This window comes from Apium graveolens, chromosome 10, assembly GCF_009905375.1.
Source record: "Apium graveolens cultivar Ventura chromosome 10, ASM990537v1, whole genome shotgun sequence".
In the NCBI taxonomy this organism is placed as follows: Eukaryota; Viridiplantae; Streptophyta; class Magnoliopsida; order Apiales; family Apiaceae; genus Apium; species Apium graveolens.
In genome coordinates, this window is record NC_133656.1 from 134,060,443 (window position 1) to 134,075,960 (window position 15,518).

The following is a 15,518-nucleotide window of genomic DNA, read 5'->3' on the forward strand; positions in this document are numbered from 1 at the left end:
TTGGGTAAACCGAAGGGTAGTTAGAAGCTTGTAATCAATAGAATGAGATGATAAGTAGTATTGATAAATACATGTGATGTTTAATAGAGGAAACGAGATGTAGAAAGGGAAAACAAGTGGTCAGTGAGTGGGAACCAGTATACAAGTAGAATTAGAATAAAAACAAGTTGATAAGGCAAGTGCTTTTGTTTTTTCTTGTGATGTATTGTGAGTACCTTTGAACTCTCTTCATTATGTTATTCCAAATAATTCTTGTTTCATATTACAAGTACTTTGAAGTACTTAACCCTAAACCCTTATTCTTATTGATCTTCAGCCGCGAGCCTGATTTCTTGTAAAACATTGATTGTTGAATTCTTGGATACGAACCACATCTATACGATATTACTCCAAAAATACATATCTACCACATACTGATTCTTGATACGAGATTGCTTAACGGTTCAAGACAAGTTTCAAAAAGATACCTTACTTAACTACATTTAAATAATCTAAAAGGCACTATACATTTATGTTTTTGAAAACATGTTAACACCAACTACTATTAAAGTTCAAGAAAGAGTAAGACAACTTAGCTAAAAATGTCTCTAATTTTTTGAATTTTTTGATTTTTTCAAATTTTTTTAAAATTTCCATTTTTTAAGAATTACACTAAAACCCTCCCCCATACCTAAATCATGCATTCTCCTCAATGTATGCAAAAGAGAGAAATAAGCAAGGAGAATGATGAGAATATACCTGATAAGGGATGAAGAGAGTTAAAAGTACCTACTGAAAGAGACTTACTTGATCATGGGTCAATGAGGTGGAATCGACTGGCAACTCTAAAAATGGTTTGAGACGTTGTCCATTAACTTTGAATATTTCACCATTTTTAAGATTTTCAATTTCAATAGCACCATGAGGAAATACTACTTTAACAATGTAAGGTCCCTCCCATCTAGATCTCAATTTTCCGGGAAATAAATGAAGCCGAGAATTGTACAAAAGAACCTTTTGACCGAGAGAAAAGGATTTTCTCGAAATTGATTATCATGAAAAACTTTGGTTCTTTCTTTATAGATTTTAGCATTTTCATAAGCATAATTTCTCATTTCCTCTATCTCAGACAATTGCAACTTCCTATGACTACCGGCAGTTGGTAAATCAAAATTCAACTCCCTAATGGCCCACAAGGCTCGATGTTCAAGTTCAACCGGCAAATGACAAGCTTTACCAAACACAAGCCGAAAAGGAGACATACCTAAAATAGTCTTAAGCGCAGTCCTATTGGCCCATAAAGCATCTATCAACTTAGTTGATCAATCCTTCCTATTGGAGTTGACAGTCTTTTCTAAAATCTGTTTGATTTGCCTATTTGAGACTTCAACTTGACCACTAGTTTGAGGATGATAAGGGGTGGCCAATTTATGAGTGATCGAGTACTTTTTTAAGAGAGACTCAAAATTATAGTTCTTAAAATGTTTGCCTTGATCACTAATGATAGCTCTAGGTGTACCAAATCGAGAAAAGATATTCTCTTTTAAGAATTTAAGAACGACCTTGTTATCATTAGACTTAGTTGGAATGGCCTCCACCCATTTAGACACATAATCGATCGCTAAGAGAATGTAGAGGTTGCCAAATGAGCTAGGAAATGGGCCCATAAAATCTATCCGCCAAACATTGAAAATTTCGATAATTAGGATCAGATTCATAGGCATCATATTACGTCTTATGATGTTTCCTAAGTGTTGACACCTACTACAAGCGGTACAGAATTCCGCGGAATCCTTAAACAAAATAGGCCAATAGAAACCACTTTGGAGTATCTTAGCCGCCGTCTTTTTTGCACTAAAATGACCTCCACAAGCTTGATCATGACATAAGGAAAGGACACTTCTAAACTCGTGATTTGGGACACACCTTCTAATGATTTGATCCGGGCAATACTTGAAGAGATATGGGTCATCCCAAAAGAAGTATTTGACTTGTAAAATGATTTTGGATTTATCTTGTTTGGACCAATGAGTCGGAATGTTGCCGGTGATAAGGTAATTAACAATGTCGGCAAACCAAGGGAGGCTAGAGATAGAAAGAAGGTGTTCATCCGGAAAAGATTCATTCAAAGGCAAATCAACGGTTGACTCTACTACCAATCGAGAAAGATGACCAGCAATGACATTTTCAGACCCCTTCTTATCCCTAATTTCTAGGTCAAATTCTTGGAGCAACAAGATCCACATAATCAAACGAGCTTTAGAATCCTTTTTCGAGAAAAGATGTCGAAGGGCAGCAAGATCAGTGTAAACAATGATTTTCGAACGAATAAGATAAGACCTCAACTTCTCGAGGGCAAATACTACGGCTAGAAGCTCTTTTTCGTTGGTTGGGTAATTAAGTTGGGCATCATTTAAGGTCTTTCTAGTGTAGTATATGACATGAGGTATTTGATTGATTCGATGCCCTAAAACTGCCCCAACTGCATAGTCAAAGGCATCACATATCAACTCAAAAGGCTCATTCCAATTGGGAGATTTAATTATCGGGGATGAAGTCAATTCTTTCTTAAAGTGTTCAAAAGATTGTAAACAATCACTATTGAACTCAAATCTGATATCTTTGGAAAGAAGATTGGTCAAGGGTCGAACTTTTTACTGAAATCTTTAATGAAACGCCTATAAAAACCCGCATGTCCTAAAAATGAGCAAATTGCTTTGATTGATTTTGGTGGACGGAGACTAGCAATGAGAATATTTTTAGCTTTATCAACTTCAATTCCCTTTTTCGAGATTTTGTGACCAAGGATGATTCCTTCTTTAACCATGAAATGACATTTTTCCCAATTAAGAACGAGGTTCATTTTTTTACACCTTTTTAAAACTAAGTCAAGATGGTTTAAACATTGATGAAAGGAAGAACCAAAGATGGAAAAGTCATCTATGAAAATTTCTAGGAATTCACCTACCATATCGGAAAATATGCTCATCATGCATCGTTGGAATGTAGCAGGGGCCGTGGTCAAACCAAAAGCTAGAGGATGATATGCGAACGTTCCGAAAGGACACGTGAACGTGATCTTTTCTTCATCTTCGGGAGCAATGGGGAATTGAAAATATCCCGAAAAACCATGTAGGAAACAATAGTAGGAATGACCCGCTAACCTTTCTAACATTTGATCGATGAATGGTAAAGGAAAGTGATCTTTTCTAGTGGCAGAATTGAGTTTCCTATAATATGTAAACACTCTCCAACCATTTTGAACACGAGCGAGAACTTGCTCATCATTCTCGTTGGTCATAACAGTAATACCCGATTTATTAGGTACTACTTGAATAGGACTCACCCACGAGGTAACAGATATGGAAAGATGATCCCATTATCTAGGCACTTAAGAATTTCCTTCCTAACAACTTCCATCAAAGTTGGGTTCAACCTCCTTTGTGGCTCCCTAACTGGTTTAGCATCATCAACTAAGTGAATCCTATGTTGGACAATTACCGCACTAATTCCTTTAATATCATAAATACTCCAACCTATGGCTTATTTGTTCTCTCTAAGCACACTTAATAGTTGGGTAAATCTTGGTCATTCAAGTGTGAGGAGTGTTGTGTTGATCTTGACCATTAATTGTAGCCAACTCCTATTTTCTTTTCCTTTTTTTTTTCTTTTCTTCTTTCTTCTTCCACTTTTGCCCTTCTTGCAATTTCCTTTTCTTTTTCTCTTTTTCTGCTTTTTGTACAAAATACCTATGAAAGTAACTAATTAATTTATTAAATTCGGGAGCAAGCAATAAATAGGTATTAATTAATGCAAAATTATGAGATTATCACCAACCCTTATATCTTGTATAATAGATGACCAAATCTTGTAACTCTTTGACCCTTGGATCTTCTGCTTCTTGTTTCTTTCCTTGAATTAAAATGTAACATTTATTAATTCCTTGTATAACTTCATGGAACTATGAATCCCTATGCTTCAAGATAAGTGTTGTTTATGATCCAGCTTATTGAAATTTCATTGCTTATTATATTGTTGTAATAAAATTAGATTATTTTTAAATAGGGACCAGATTGGTGGTCGGACCAGATTCGTGGTCATAATAGGCCAATGTGTGCCTTTGATCCAGTATATAGAGCATAGCTGGGAGCCTTGCTCTGGGTGAGTGCGTGACTGATCAGCAACCTAACCTTAATTTTTAATTCTTGTAACTCTTTGACCCTTGGATCTTCTGCTTTTTGTTTCTTTCCATGAATTGAAACGTAACCTTTATTAATTCCTTGTATACCTTCATGGAACTATGAATCACCCTATGCTTCAAGATAAATGTTGTTTATGATTCAGCTTATTGAAATTTCATTGCCTATTATATTGTTATTATAAAATTGGGTTATTTTTAAATAGGGACCAGATTCGTGGTCAGACAAGATTCGTGGTCATAATAGGCCAATGTGTGCCTTTGATCTAGTATATAGAGCATAGCTGGGAGCCTTGCTCTGGGTGAGTGCGTGACTGATCATCAACCTAACCTTGGTTTTTAAAATAAAAGTGAATATCCAATTTTAATCATTACTTATCACTAAAATTCATTCCTTATATCACTTCAATTGATCATTGTTTAATCTCGGTGTTGTCATTTCGACTTGCTGAGCTACTTAGCTCACTCTTGCAAATCTGTTTATATTCTTTCCAGTGAAAAAGGAAATTGGTGGTAGCGAGAATCCCCAGACAAGCGTGCGAACTAGGTTTCCAGGTTGAAATGGAATAAGCTAGCAGATGATGTTTGCCTTAGTTTATGTTAATAGATTGTAATAAACTTTACTTCCGTTGTAAGATAAATAAACTGAGATTTGGAACGTTTGTAAAATAAATAAGGTTGTGGCTTGTGGGCATACTTTAAACTGCTTCGATCCGTGGAAAATGGTAAGTAGAGTCATTGCGTATATATTATTATATTAATAAACAGGTTTAAATATGGTGTGTGTATATGTATTGTGGACCCCAAACTTCCGACCCGGGATTGGGGGGCAATACAGGTTTGGCATCAGAGCTAAGGTTTAAAGTCACTGCCACAAGCCTAGATTGTCGAGAATGGGTCGACGGATAAGATTAGGATAAAGAAATAGGGAAATAGAATATTGAATGGTTGAGTATGACTAAATAGTAGGTTTTAGTATGATTCGTGATGAGATTCGAGATACTTATTTAGCAGCGTAATTTTCCGATAGCAGCGATGACAGAATCCTTTATTTCGATATCATGTGATCACCCAGAGCCTTAAGTCGGAAGACCGTCATCTGATCCACGTCCTGTTCTTCCACCGGTATCACCTATAATACCTGTTGTGATGGTTGCACCACTATAAGCTATTCCACCTCCTAGAGTAAGACCACCTATTCGAGGACACCCACCTGCTGATTCTGACTCTACTAGACATTCATTTGCGAGTGCATCTTTCCAGTTTACTCCACACCATGTTCCGTACTATAAGTATGAGGTCTTATTTTGGAGTGAGAAGCCCTGATGGCATAGGTCCAGGAGCTACAACACATTATAAGGACTATAGAGGTGGATTGGAATGTAAAGGAACTTCGAAATGAGATTCAGGTGATCTGAAGAGTAATTGAGGCCATACTTCATGGAGCTACTTCAAGTATGTAGCCCCAGATGCTCTTATAGGGTGGGCAAGAGAGGTATTAGAGGATTTTGAGAGGCTTGGTGGACCAGAGCTTAAAGCTAAATGACGAAGATGATGTGACAGCTAATAGATGTATAATAATGTGTAATGTGTATTATAAGTCTTTTGGTGGGTATATAAATAAACTAGAATTGCAGAATAATGGATAGGCATATTTTACCTTTGCCTTTAATAAAATATTTTGCGCTTGCACTACTAAACTTTGATATATATCAGTACCTTTCCTTTCCATCATTGTCATTACTTTACTATACCTATTTTATTTTGTTGCACCAGTTATAAAGTCTTGTGATAACATGTACCTTTTTTCCTCTAACTCTTTACATTTTGTAAAGAAGCATGCAATTTACTTAGTTCAGTGATTGAAAATGTTTTCAAAAAGAGATAATTTTGTTTCACAAAATCTTTTCATAAAAAAGGTTTTGAATAAAAGGCTAAATAAGTTGCTTGATTCATTACAGAAAATTTCTCCCAAAAGAAACACCCGTTCTACCAACCAAAATGAAGAAACCAATAACAACACCTAAGATAACAATAACGAGAATACAAATCCAGGTCCCATAGACCCAATTGTAGCCCAGATTCTTCAAATCTTGGCTCAATAGACAGTTCACCTGACTCAGTAACAGCAGAGGCAGACTAATCCTCAGGTAGCCTTTAAGATCTTTCAGGAGGTGAATCGCCCAGAGTTAAAGGTTCTGTAGATCCTATTGAGGCAAGAGTCTGGTTGAAGGAAATTAAGAAGGCATTTGCCTTAGTCAAGGTGAGTGAGGAGCACAAGACTAAGTTTGCAAGTTACTACCTGAAGAATGAAGCGACCTACTGGTGGGAAACTGTTAAAGTGTTGGAAGGTACTGATGATGTTGCATGGGATAGATTCAAGGAGTTATTTTTAGAGAAGCTTTTCCCTCAGTTTGTTCAAGATCAAATTGAATTGAAATTTCGGGAGCTAAAGCAAGGAAATATGTTAGTGGCATATTATGAAAGTAAGTTTAAGGAGTTGTTTAGGTTTGTACCATTATAAGTGGACACTAATAGGAATAAAGCAAAAAGGTTCCAGCAAGGGCTTAAGCCATGGATCCGAGGGAAGGTGGCCATACTTGAATTGGATACCTATGCGGAAGTTGTGCAGAAAGCCATGATTGCAGAGACAGAAAGTGAAATGTCTCAGAAAGAGAAGGAAAGTAAGAAAAGGAAGTTTGAGGGATGTGAAAGATAGTCACAAGCAGGGAAGTTTCCAAATTTTAATCAGAGGAAAAACAAGTTCCGGCCCGGAAGGAATTTTAATAGGAAGAATACATGCAACAAAGGCCAAGGTAACCGTCCTGCCACTGGGAATCAGCCAACCCACCAGAGGCCAGCTCTACAAGATTGTCAAGTATGTGGAAAGAAGCATGGCGGAGTCCGCAACAAGTTGAACATGGTCTGCTACAGATGCAACCAGAGGGGGAACTATTCAAGAGAGTATCGTACTCAGCCAGCCACAAAGCCAATCAACAAGGACCAGCCTACCAGGAATCAGGAAGGCAAAGCTCCAGCAATTGGGTATACCTGTTTCAAGTGCGGAAAGCCAGGGCACATAGCCAGGGATTGCAAAGCACCAGTTCCAGTCAATAATACACTGCGAATCATTGGAGCCCTTCCAACAGTGAATGAACCTCCCAAAGCTAGTGTTTATGACATGTTTATAAAGGATGCTATCATGGACACTGATGTTGTAGCAGGTACGCTTACTTTGAATTCTTTATGTACTATGGTGCTAGTAGATTTGGGAGCAACTCGATCATTTATTTCTCAAGATTTTGTTGATACGTTGAATTGTTAAGTGAGATTATGGCGGCAGAATTAGAAAATCAGGAGTGTGTATCGGTTAATCAAATGTGTAAGAGCTGTGAAATTGAGATTTCTAGCAATAAGTTTGTTACTACCTTGATACCATTTAAGTTAGGAAAGTTTGACGTTATTCTAGGAATGGACTGGCTATCTAAGCATGATGCTCAGATAGATTGTCGTAATAACAAAGTAATCTTGAAGACGCTAGACGAGAAAGTCGTGATGTTTAAAGGTCAGAGGAAAGCGAAGAAGTTCTTGATGATGATTCAAGCTAAGAAGTTACTACAACAAGGATGTGAGCATTTTATTGCTTATATGATATATAAAAGTCAGGATCCAGCAAAACTGCAAGACATTCTTGTGGTAAATGAATTTCCAGATGTATTTCCAAAAAAATTACCAGGACTTCCTCCAAATAGAGAAATTGATTTTGCAATCGACTTAGCACCTGAAACGGAACCAGTATCTAGGGCCCCGTACAAAATGGCGCTAGTTGAAATGAAGGAACTAGCAAAGCAATTACAGGAGCTGTTAGAGAAAGGAGTGATTCGACCCAGTGTATCCCCGTGGGGTGCGCCGATATTATTTGTTAAGAAAAAGACGAAAGCATGAGGTTATGCATCGACTATCGAGAACTCAATAAGCTTACGATCAAGAACAATTATTCATTACCATGAATCGATGATTTGTTTGATCAGCAGAAAGGAGCCAGGTACTTTTCTAAGATTGATCTGAGGTCCATATATCACCAATTGAAGATCAAGCCTGAAGATATACCAAAGACAGCTTTCAGAACAAGGTACGGTCATTATGATTTCTTAGTAATGTCTTTTAGATTGACCAATGCCCCAGCAGCATTTATGGACTTGATGAACAAAATTTTTAAGGAATATTTGGACAAGTTTGTCATGTTGTTTATCGATGATATTTTTGATCTACTCAAAGTCAACGAAAGATCATGCAGAGCATTTAAGGATATCTATCGAAATTTTTCCTAAACCAAATTTTTACATCTGTTTTTACACTTTAGTCATTGAAGTTGTAGAGTTTTACAAAAATTGGATTGTTATTTTGTTTTATTTTAAAAATGATATTTTTAGTTTTTTAAAAATAAGAAAAATAGCTATTTAATTATTTTAAATCAAGAAAATTGTTTTAATTATTTATATATTAAAAAATAATTTTTATTTATTTTATTAATTAATTTTAATTAGTTTTTAATTCTTTTAATTAATTGATTAACTAGTATTAATTGATTAATTAATTTAATCAATTATTAATTAATTTTAATTGATTTAATAATTAGATTTAATTATTTATTTTGATTTAAAAATTCTGAAAAATAGTTTCGAGCTTTAAAATATTATTTTAAATTTATTTTCAAAGCTCGATACTTATTATAAAATTATTTTAAAGTCATATTTGTGTGTTCGAACTCTATTTTTTAATTATAAAATAATTCGGAGACCCATTTTAATTTCGAAAAATATAAAAAAAAAATTCTTATTAAATACGTGAAAAATCATTTTAACCCCAAATCTTCTTTGAATAATTATTTTGATCGAATATCATACGTGCTATGTGTTATACGTGAACTGATTGATTTATAATATGACTATACGTGCATTGTTTGACTATTCTATTCATAACTTTCAATCCGTACGTCGAATTTTGGTGAACCGAAGGGTAGTTAGAAGCTTGTAATGAATAGAACGAGATAAGAAGTAGTATTGATAAATTAATGTGATGTTTAACAGAAGAAGCGAGACGTAAAAAGGGAAAGCAAGTGGTTAGTGAGTAGGAACCAGTAGATAAGTACAAGTAGAATAAAAGCAAGTTGATAAGGCAAGTGCTTCTGTTCTTTCTTGTAATGTATTGTGAGTACCTTTGAACTCTCTTTATTATGTTATTCCAAATAATTCTTGTTCTATATTTCAAGTACTTTGAAGTACTTAACCCTAAACCCTGATTCTTATTGATCTTGAGCCTCCGGCCTGATTTCTTGTAAATTATTGATTGTTGAATTCTTGGATACGAACCACACCTATACGATACTACTCCACAAATACATATCTACCACACACTGATTTTTGATACTAGATTGCTTAACAAACCAACCCTTATGTCTTGTATAACAGAAGACCAATTCTTGTAACTCTTGGACCCTTAGGTCTTCTGCGTTTAATTATTTCCTTGAATTAAAACCCAACCTTAATGAATTCCTTGTATACCTTCATAGAACTATGAATCACCCTATGCTTCAAAATAAGTGATGTTTGTTATTCAGCTTTTTAAAATTTCATTACTTATTATACTGTTATTATAGAATTGGATTGTTTTTAAATAGGGACCAGATTCGTGGTCGGACCAGATTCGTGGTCATAATAGGCCAATTTGTGCCTTTAATCCAGTATATAGAGCATAGCTGGGAGCCTTGCTCGGGGTTAGTGCATGAGGGATCGGCAGCCTAACCTTGGTTTTTAATCATTGCTTATCTGTAAACTTGATTCCTCATATCACTTCAATTATTATTTGTTTAATCTCAGTGTTGCCATTATGACTTACTGAATTAGTTAGATCACTCTTGCAAATCTGTTTATATTTTTTCTAGTGAAAAAGAAAATTGGTGGCAGCGAGGATCCCCAAACAAGCATGCGAGCTAGGTTTCCTGGTTGAAATAAAATAAGCTAGCAGACAATATTTGGCTTAGTTTGTGTTAATAGCTTATAATAAAGTTTACTTCCATTGTAAGATAAATAAACTGGGATTTGGAACATTTGTAATATAAATAAGGTTGTGGCTTGTGGGCATACTTTAAACTGCTTGGATCTGTTAAAATGGTAAGTGATGTCATTGCATATATATTATTATATTAATAAATAGGTTTAAATATGGTGTGTGTATGTGTATTGTGGACCCCAAACTTCCGACCCGGGATTGGAGGGCGTTACAGGTTTGGCATCAGAGCTAAAGTTTAAAGTCACTACCACAAGCCTAGATTGTCGGGAATGGGCAGAGGGTTAAGATTAGGATAAATAAATAGATAAATAGAATGTTAAAAGGTTGAGTATGACTAAATATTAGGTTTTAGTATAATTCGTGACGAGTTCGAGATTCTTATCTAGCAGTGTAATTTTCAGATAGCAGCGATGATAGATTCATTTATTTCAATATCATCTGATCACCCGGAGCCTTTAGTCAGAAGACCATCATCTGATCCACATCCTGCTCTTTCACCGATATCAGCTATAATATATTTTGCGAGGTTTGCACCTCTACAAGCTATTCCACCTCCTGGAGTGAGACCACCTATTCGAGGACCCCCACCTGCTGATTTTGACTCTACTGGACATTCAGTTGCAGGTGCATCATTCCAGTTTACTCCACACCCTGCTTTATATTATAAGTATAAGGATCTTCTTTTGGAGCGAGAAGCCATGATGGCACAGATCCAGGAGCAACATCATATTATAAGGACTATAGAGGTGGATAGGAATGTGAACTTCAAAATGAGATTCATGTGACCCGAAGAGTAATTGAGGCCGGACTTCATGGAGCTACTTACGAGTATGCAACCCCAGATGCTCTTATGGGGTAGGCTAGAGAGGTATTGGATGATTTTGAGAGGCTTTTTGGACCAGAGCTTCCCTAAAGCTAAACGATGAAGATGATGTGACAGCTGATAGATGTGTAATAATGTTTAATGTGTATTATCAGACTTTTGGTGGGTATATAAAAAAACTAGACTTGCGGAATAATGGATAGGCCTGTTATACCTTTGCCATTAATAAAACATTTCGTGCTTGTACTACCAAATTTTGAAATTACCAAGTGTTCGGTTTAATCTGAAAGTTGTCCTCAAAAGATGGAGTATCCGATTGGTATAAGAAGAAATAAGGAGGGAAAATATGTTCATCTTAAAGATTCCCAGTGGTGGATATGTCATCGGTACATCCTATTTAATTACAGCAACAAGGAAATTGAAAATTTAATCGAGTAAGTTTTTAAGTTCTAGTTTGAATTTAATCGAGAAGTAGGAAAAATATTTACTAACCATGTTTATTACAGGGAACATCGATCAATAATTGACACTCATGTAACATCAAAAAAATATGAGAGAGAGAGCACACCGACGAATTTTGGAGGTGGTTGAAGGCAGAGGTTGAGAAAAAAGAAGGAAATTCAAAACAAACAATAGTTCTTGCAATGGGCCCCAATCCAGTGGCTAAGAGGTTTACTGGATATGTTATAAATGAATACCGATACCATACAAAGTTTAAAGATAGTAAGTGTACAACACAAAATAGTGGCGTGTTTCTTATTGCCTTGACTACCAGCTTTGCAAGTTCAAAAGATCAGCAACCTATCACAAGTGAAGTCAATTATTACGGAGCAATCGACGATATACTAGAAATTGATTATTATGGAGAATTTTCAGTTGTTTTATTTAAGTGTTGTTGGTATGAAGAGAAGGAATTGTATGTCCTGACTAAGGTAAATTTTAACCAAATGACCCACAAAAATGATCCCTATGTTATGGCTTCACAAGTGCAACAGGTGTTATATATAGAAGATCCAGTTGGGAAGGGGTTCTATAATGTTATCAAGAAATTGTCAGGGACTTGTGTGACGACGTAGTTGTAGACGAAGAAACTCAAAAAGATCTAGTTTTAGAAGAGATTCGCCGTGGGTATGGATTAGGAAATCAAGTTACTGATGTTGTTAATTGGTGTAGGGATGATGTACCAATTAGGAAAGTTCGTATTCCACCTAGGGAACTTAAGGAAACTGCTTCCTAATTATTATACACCAGTTTATTTAAGGAATTGTATAATCATAAGGAAATTGTAATGTACTGCTAATTAAGTTGAAAAATTATGTGTTTGTTAATGCTTTTAGTTATACTTCCATTATTTATCTATGCACAGTAAGATGAAAAATTATGCATCTGTTAATGCTTTTAGTTGTACTTGCATTATTTATCTTTTTTACACACTCGACTATTGTCTGCACTGTTAACTGAATTTGTACTAATAATTGATTTTATTTATTACTTGTACTTGACTTTTCTCTGTATGCTCAGTAATGATTTCATTGTTGTTTTTCTAATTGTTGTAGGATGTTGGAAGAAATAGTTAAACTCAGATTTAACCATAAGGGCAAATTCCAGCAAACAGGATATATTGGCGGAGAAGAGACTGTTATAATCGCTAACCCTGAACTACTATCTTTACCAGTACTGATGGAGTTTGTCAGGGATGACCTCCAATATACTGAAATTGGAGGTTTTTATAGGAGGAATGCTGAGAATGGTGACTGGGAAATGTTCAAAACTGATGCGGAGCTGTGTAAAGTGGTTGACAGGGCAGGAAATGGTGGCCACCTGGATTTGTAAATCGATAATATGGTCGACAAGAAAATTGAGTCATTGAAGACGCAACCACATGTACTTGTAAGGCCAAGGCTTAATCTATTTGCAGGTATCATAAATCATAACTATGTTTAATAATTTAGTCAAAATTTTATGTATAAACGTGTTTTTCTGCAACATAGCTATGTTTGGTTAATTTTCTATTTTACTTGTATTTTAGGAGTGCCAAAGAGGATGCATGTGACCACTCATGAACTATAATAAAAAGGAACAAGAAACCAGTTGTCTGCAGTCCAAGGATGTCACCATGCATTAATACGCAACAAGTTTAAAATCCACAAGCTAGTGATTCAACTGTGAAATAGAGGTCAGCTGGAGTGACCAGCCGTAAGAAGTCAGTGCCAGTGACAAATCAAAAAAGAAGTTAGCGAAGAAGCACCTGTGATAAATCAAAAAGAAGGTAGCGAAGCACTTGTGAGTCTGTGCTCCGCTAATGTTAAGAGGAGACTGGATATATGTGATCCACCAGCTGAAGATAAAACAACATATGAAAATATTATCCAGTTTTATTTAAATAATAAATGCGTTAATAATTTTTCCACCAAACTGGTTTATTTAAAATTCAGCAGACTATTTTACAGTAATAAACATTTAAATTAATTTTGAAATCTCTTTTTATGCTTTCTTGTCCCTGGACAATATTTGGTTTATATAAATAGAGAATCCAGTTTACATAAAAAATATTTAAGATAAGATGACCAGGAAAAGAAAGAAGCAATGGGTGTGTCATTGACATCAAATTCTTACATTTTATGCAATTATTGGTTTTTTTTTTCCATTAGCATTTCACTTAGCTTTCAAAGTAATAGGATTTTTATGGAAATAATTGAAATATTATAACATAGTTGAGAAATGATGAATATTCTAAATAGTTTTAATCTTTTTAATATAATTAGAGAGATGATGAACTTTTTGAATTGATGAGTACTTCACATATGAATCTTAAGATTTATTTGTGTCTCGACGGATTCTCTATGTAAATAGGTTTATATTTTTTTTTAATTCATAACTATTTCTTACTTAATTTATTACCCTGCCAAAACTCACTGACTTTCTTGTTATTTATTTCCAGGAAATGGATTTACCCCCTCCACCACCGATGACAAAATCAGATAAGATGCACGCTGCAAACATCAATAATTTGACAGAGTACGAGAGAAAGAAAATTCTAAATGTCATGCGAAATAATGAAGTTTTAATGAAACACAATTTACCTGCACTAGCAATTGGTTTCAGAGAGACATTGAAAAAGATTAAAGGGAAAGAAAAGGTGCAAGAGAGAGATGCAATAACTCAAGACGAATGTTGCGATCAGGATTACATTCCTGAACATGAGGAACAGAGCGAAGATGAAACATTGGAAAAACCCAAAAAGGTCTGTCAATCCAGTTTTACTTGGTTATTTCTGCTTATAAGAATAAACTAATTTCCACTTGTAATTTAATTTTTTAATTGTATGTTCATTTTCAGAAAATAAAGAAAGCTGAGAAAAAAACAACCTCGTGCTAGACCAAGAACTCGCTCACAAGCAAACAGTTTAACTGCAACCAATAATGATGCAACTTATAAGGAAGCCAAAGAAGCAGTCCTTACGGAACCTGCACCACCATGTACCATTCAACTACCATCACTGCAAGGACCAGGAATGATGCTTGCTTATAATAGTATGAGGAAGCGCCAGAGAGAAGATAATGAAAATAGTGTTACAAGTGGAAGCGACTCTGTAAATCAAAGAGAGTGTGGAAATGCGGGAAATGAAGATGAGTTTCCGTTATTTGAAAATGAAGATGTTGAAGGTATGTAAATTCGTGTTAGATTTTAAAGTTTTATTCGATAATGTTGCGTAATATTGACTTTGAATTAGGTGGACTGTGAAAATAATGAAAAGTAACTTTACAATTTTATTCATTATTTTAAGTATGGTAAACTAATGAATTTAAGCGAGGGTAAAATAATGAATTAGGTTAACTGTAAATTTTAGTTGCATAAATTGCACTTTAATTTACGATATTATTTAACTATCACTGTCATTGGTTTTTTTGGTACATTATACTTGTAGATAAAGCTGCTATAAGACCCAGGGGAAAGACTAGAATGGATAAAGTCCATATTAGGTCAGTTCAAAAATGAGTTGTCATAAGAATGAATCACAAGTTCCAACCTGTAGGAGATGATGATAGAATTAGAGTTGAGCTGAGAAATTTTTTGGGAATGCTAAGATGCATCTGAGTACTTTACAAGTAAAATAATATTTATACATATGGATAAGTGATCCTAACCTACCTGGCTCTAGCATTAGGCATGCATCCCCTTATATCCCTAATTAAAGATGCTTCATAAAGGAATGACATTGCTACAATTTTTTAACAAAGAATGAAATGGAGATGTGATCCAACTTAGGGGTCTCATTGCTACAAAATAAATATGATATCTTTTTCCAATTTGTGGTTGCATTTAATCAATTTTTACATGATAATCGAATCCGAGCTACAATGTAATGAGCAAGGATATGCTACTATATAACGTAGGGGTCACCTCGCCAAGAAACAAGTGGTCAAGTGGGAAGAAGAATCTTTA

General features: G+C 35.1%; 1 protein-coding gene across 1 annotated transcript; it reads right to left on the reverse strand.

Moving 5' to 3' along the window:
• Positions 1–675: 675 nt before the first annotated feature.
• On the reverse strand, positions 676–3,280 carry LOC141691018 (uncharacterized). Its single transcript, XM_074495769.1, has 7 exons — positions 2,948–3,280; positions 2,405–2,546; positions 1,835–2,203; positions 1,354–1,600; positions 994–1,266; positions 787–940; positions 676–738 (listed from the first exon to the last, which is right to left on the reverse strand). Exons 1-7 carry the CDS (start codon positions 3,278–3,280, stop codon positions 676–678), a joined length of 1,581 nt encoding a protein of 526 aa, XP_074351870.1.
• Between the last annotated feature and the right edge of the window lie 12,238 nt (positions 3,281–15,518).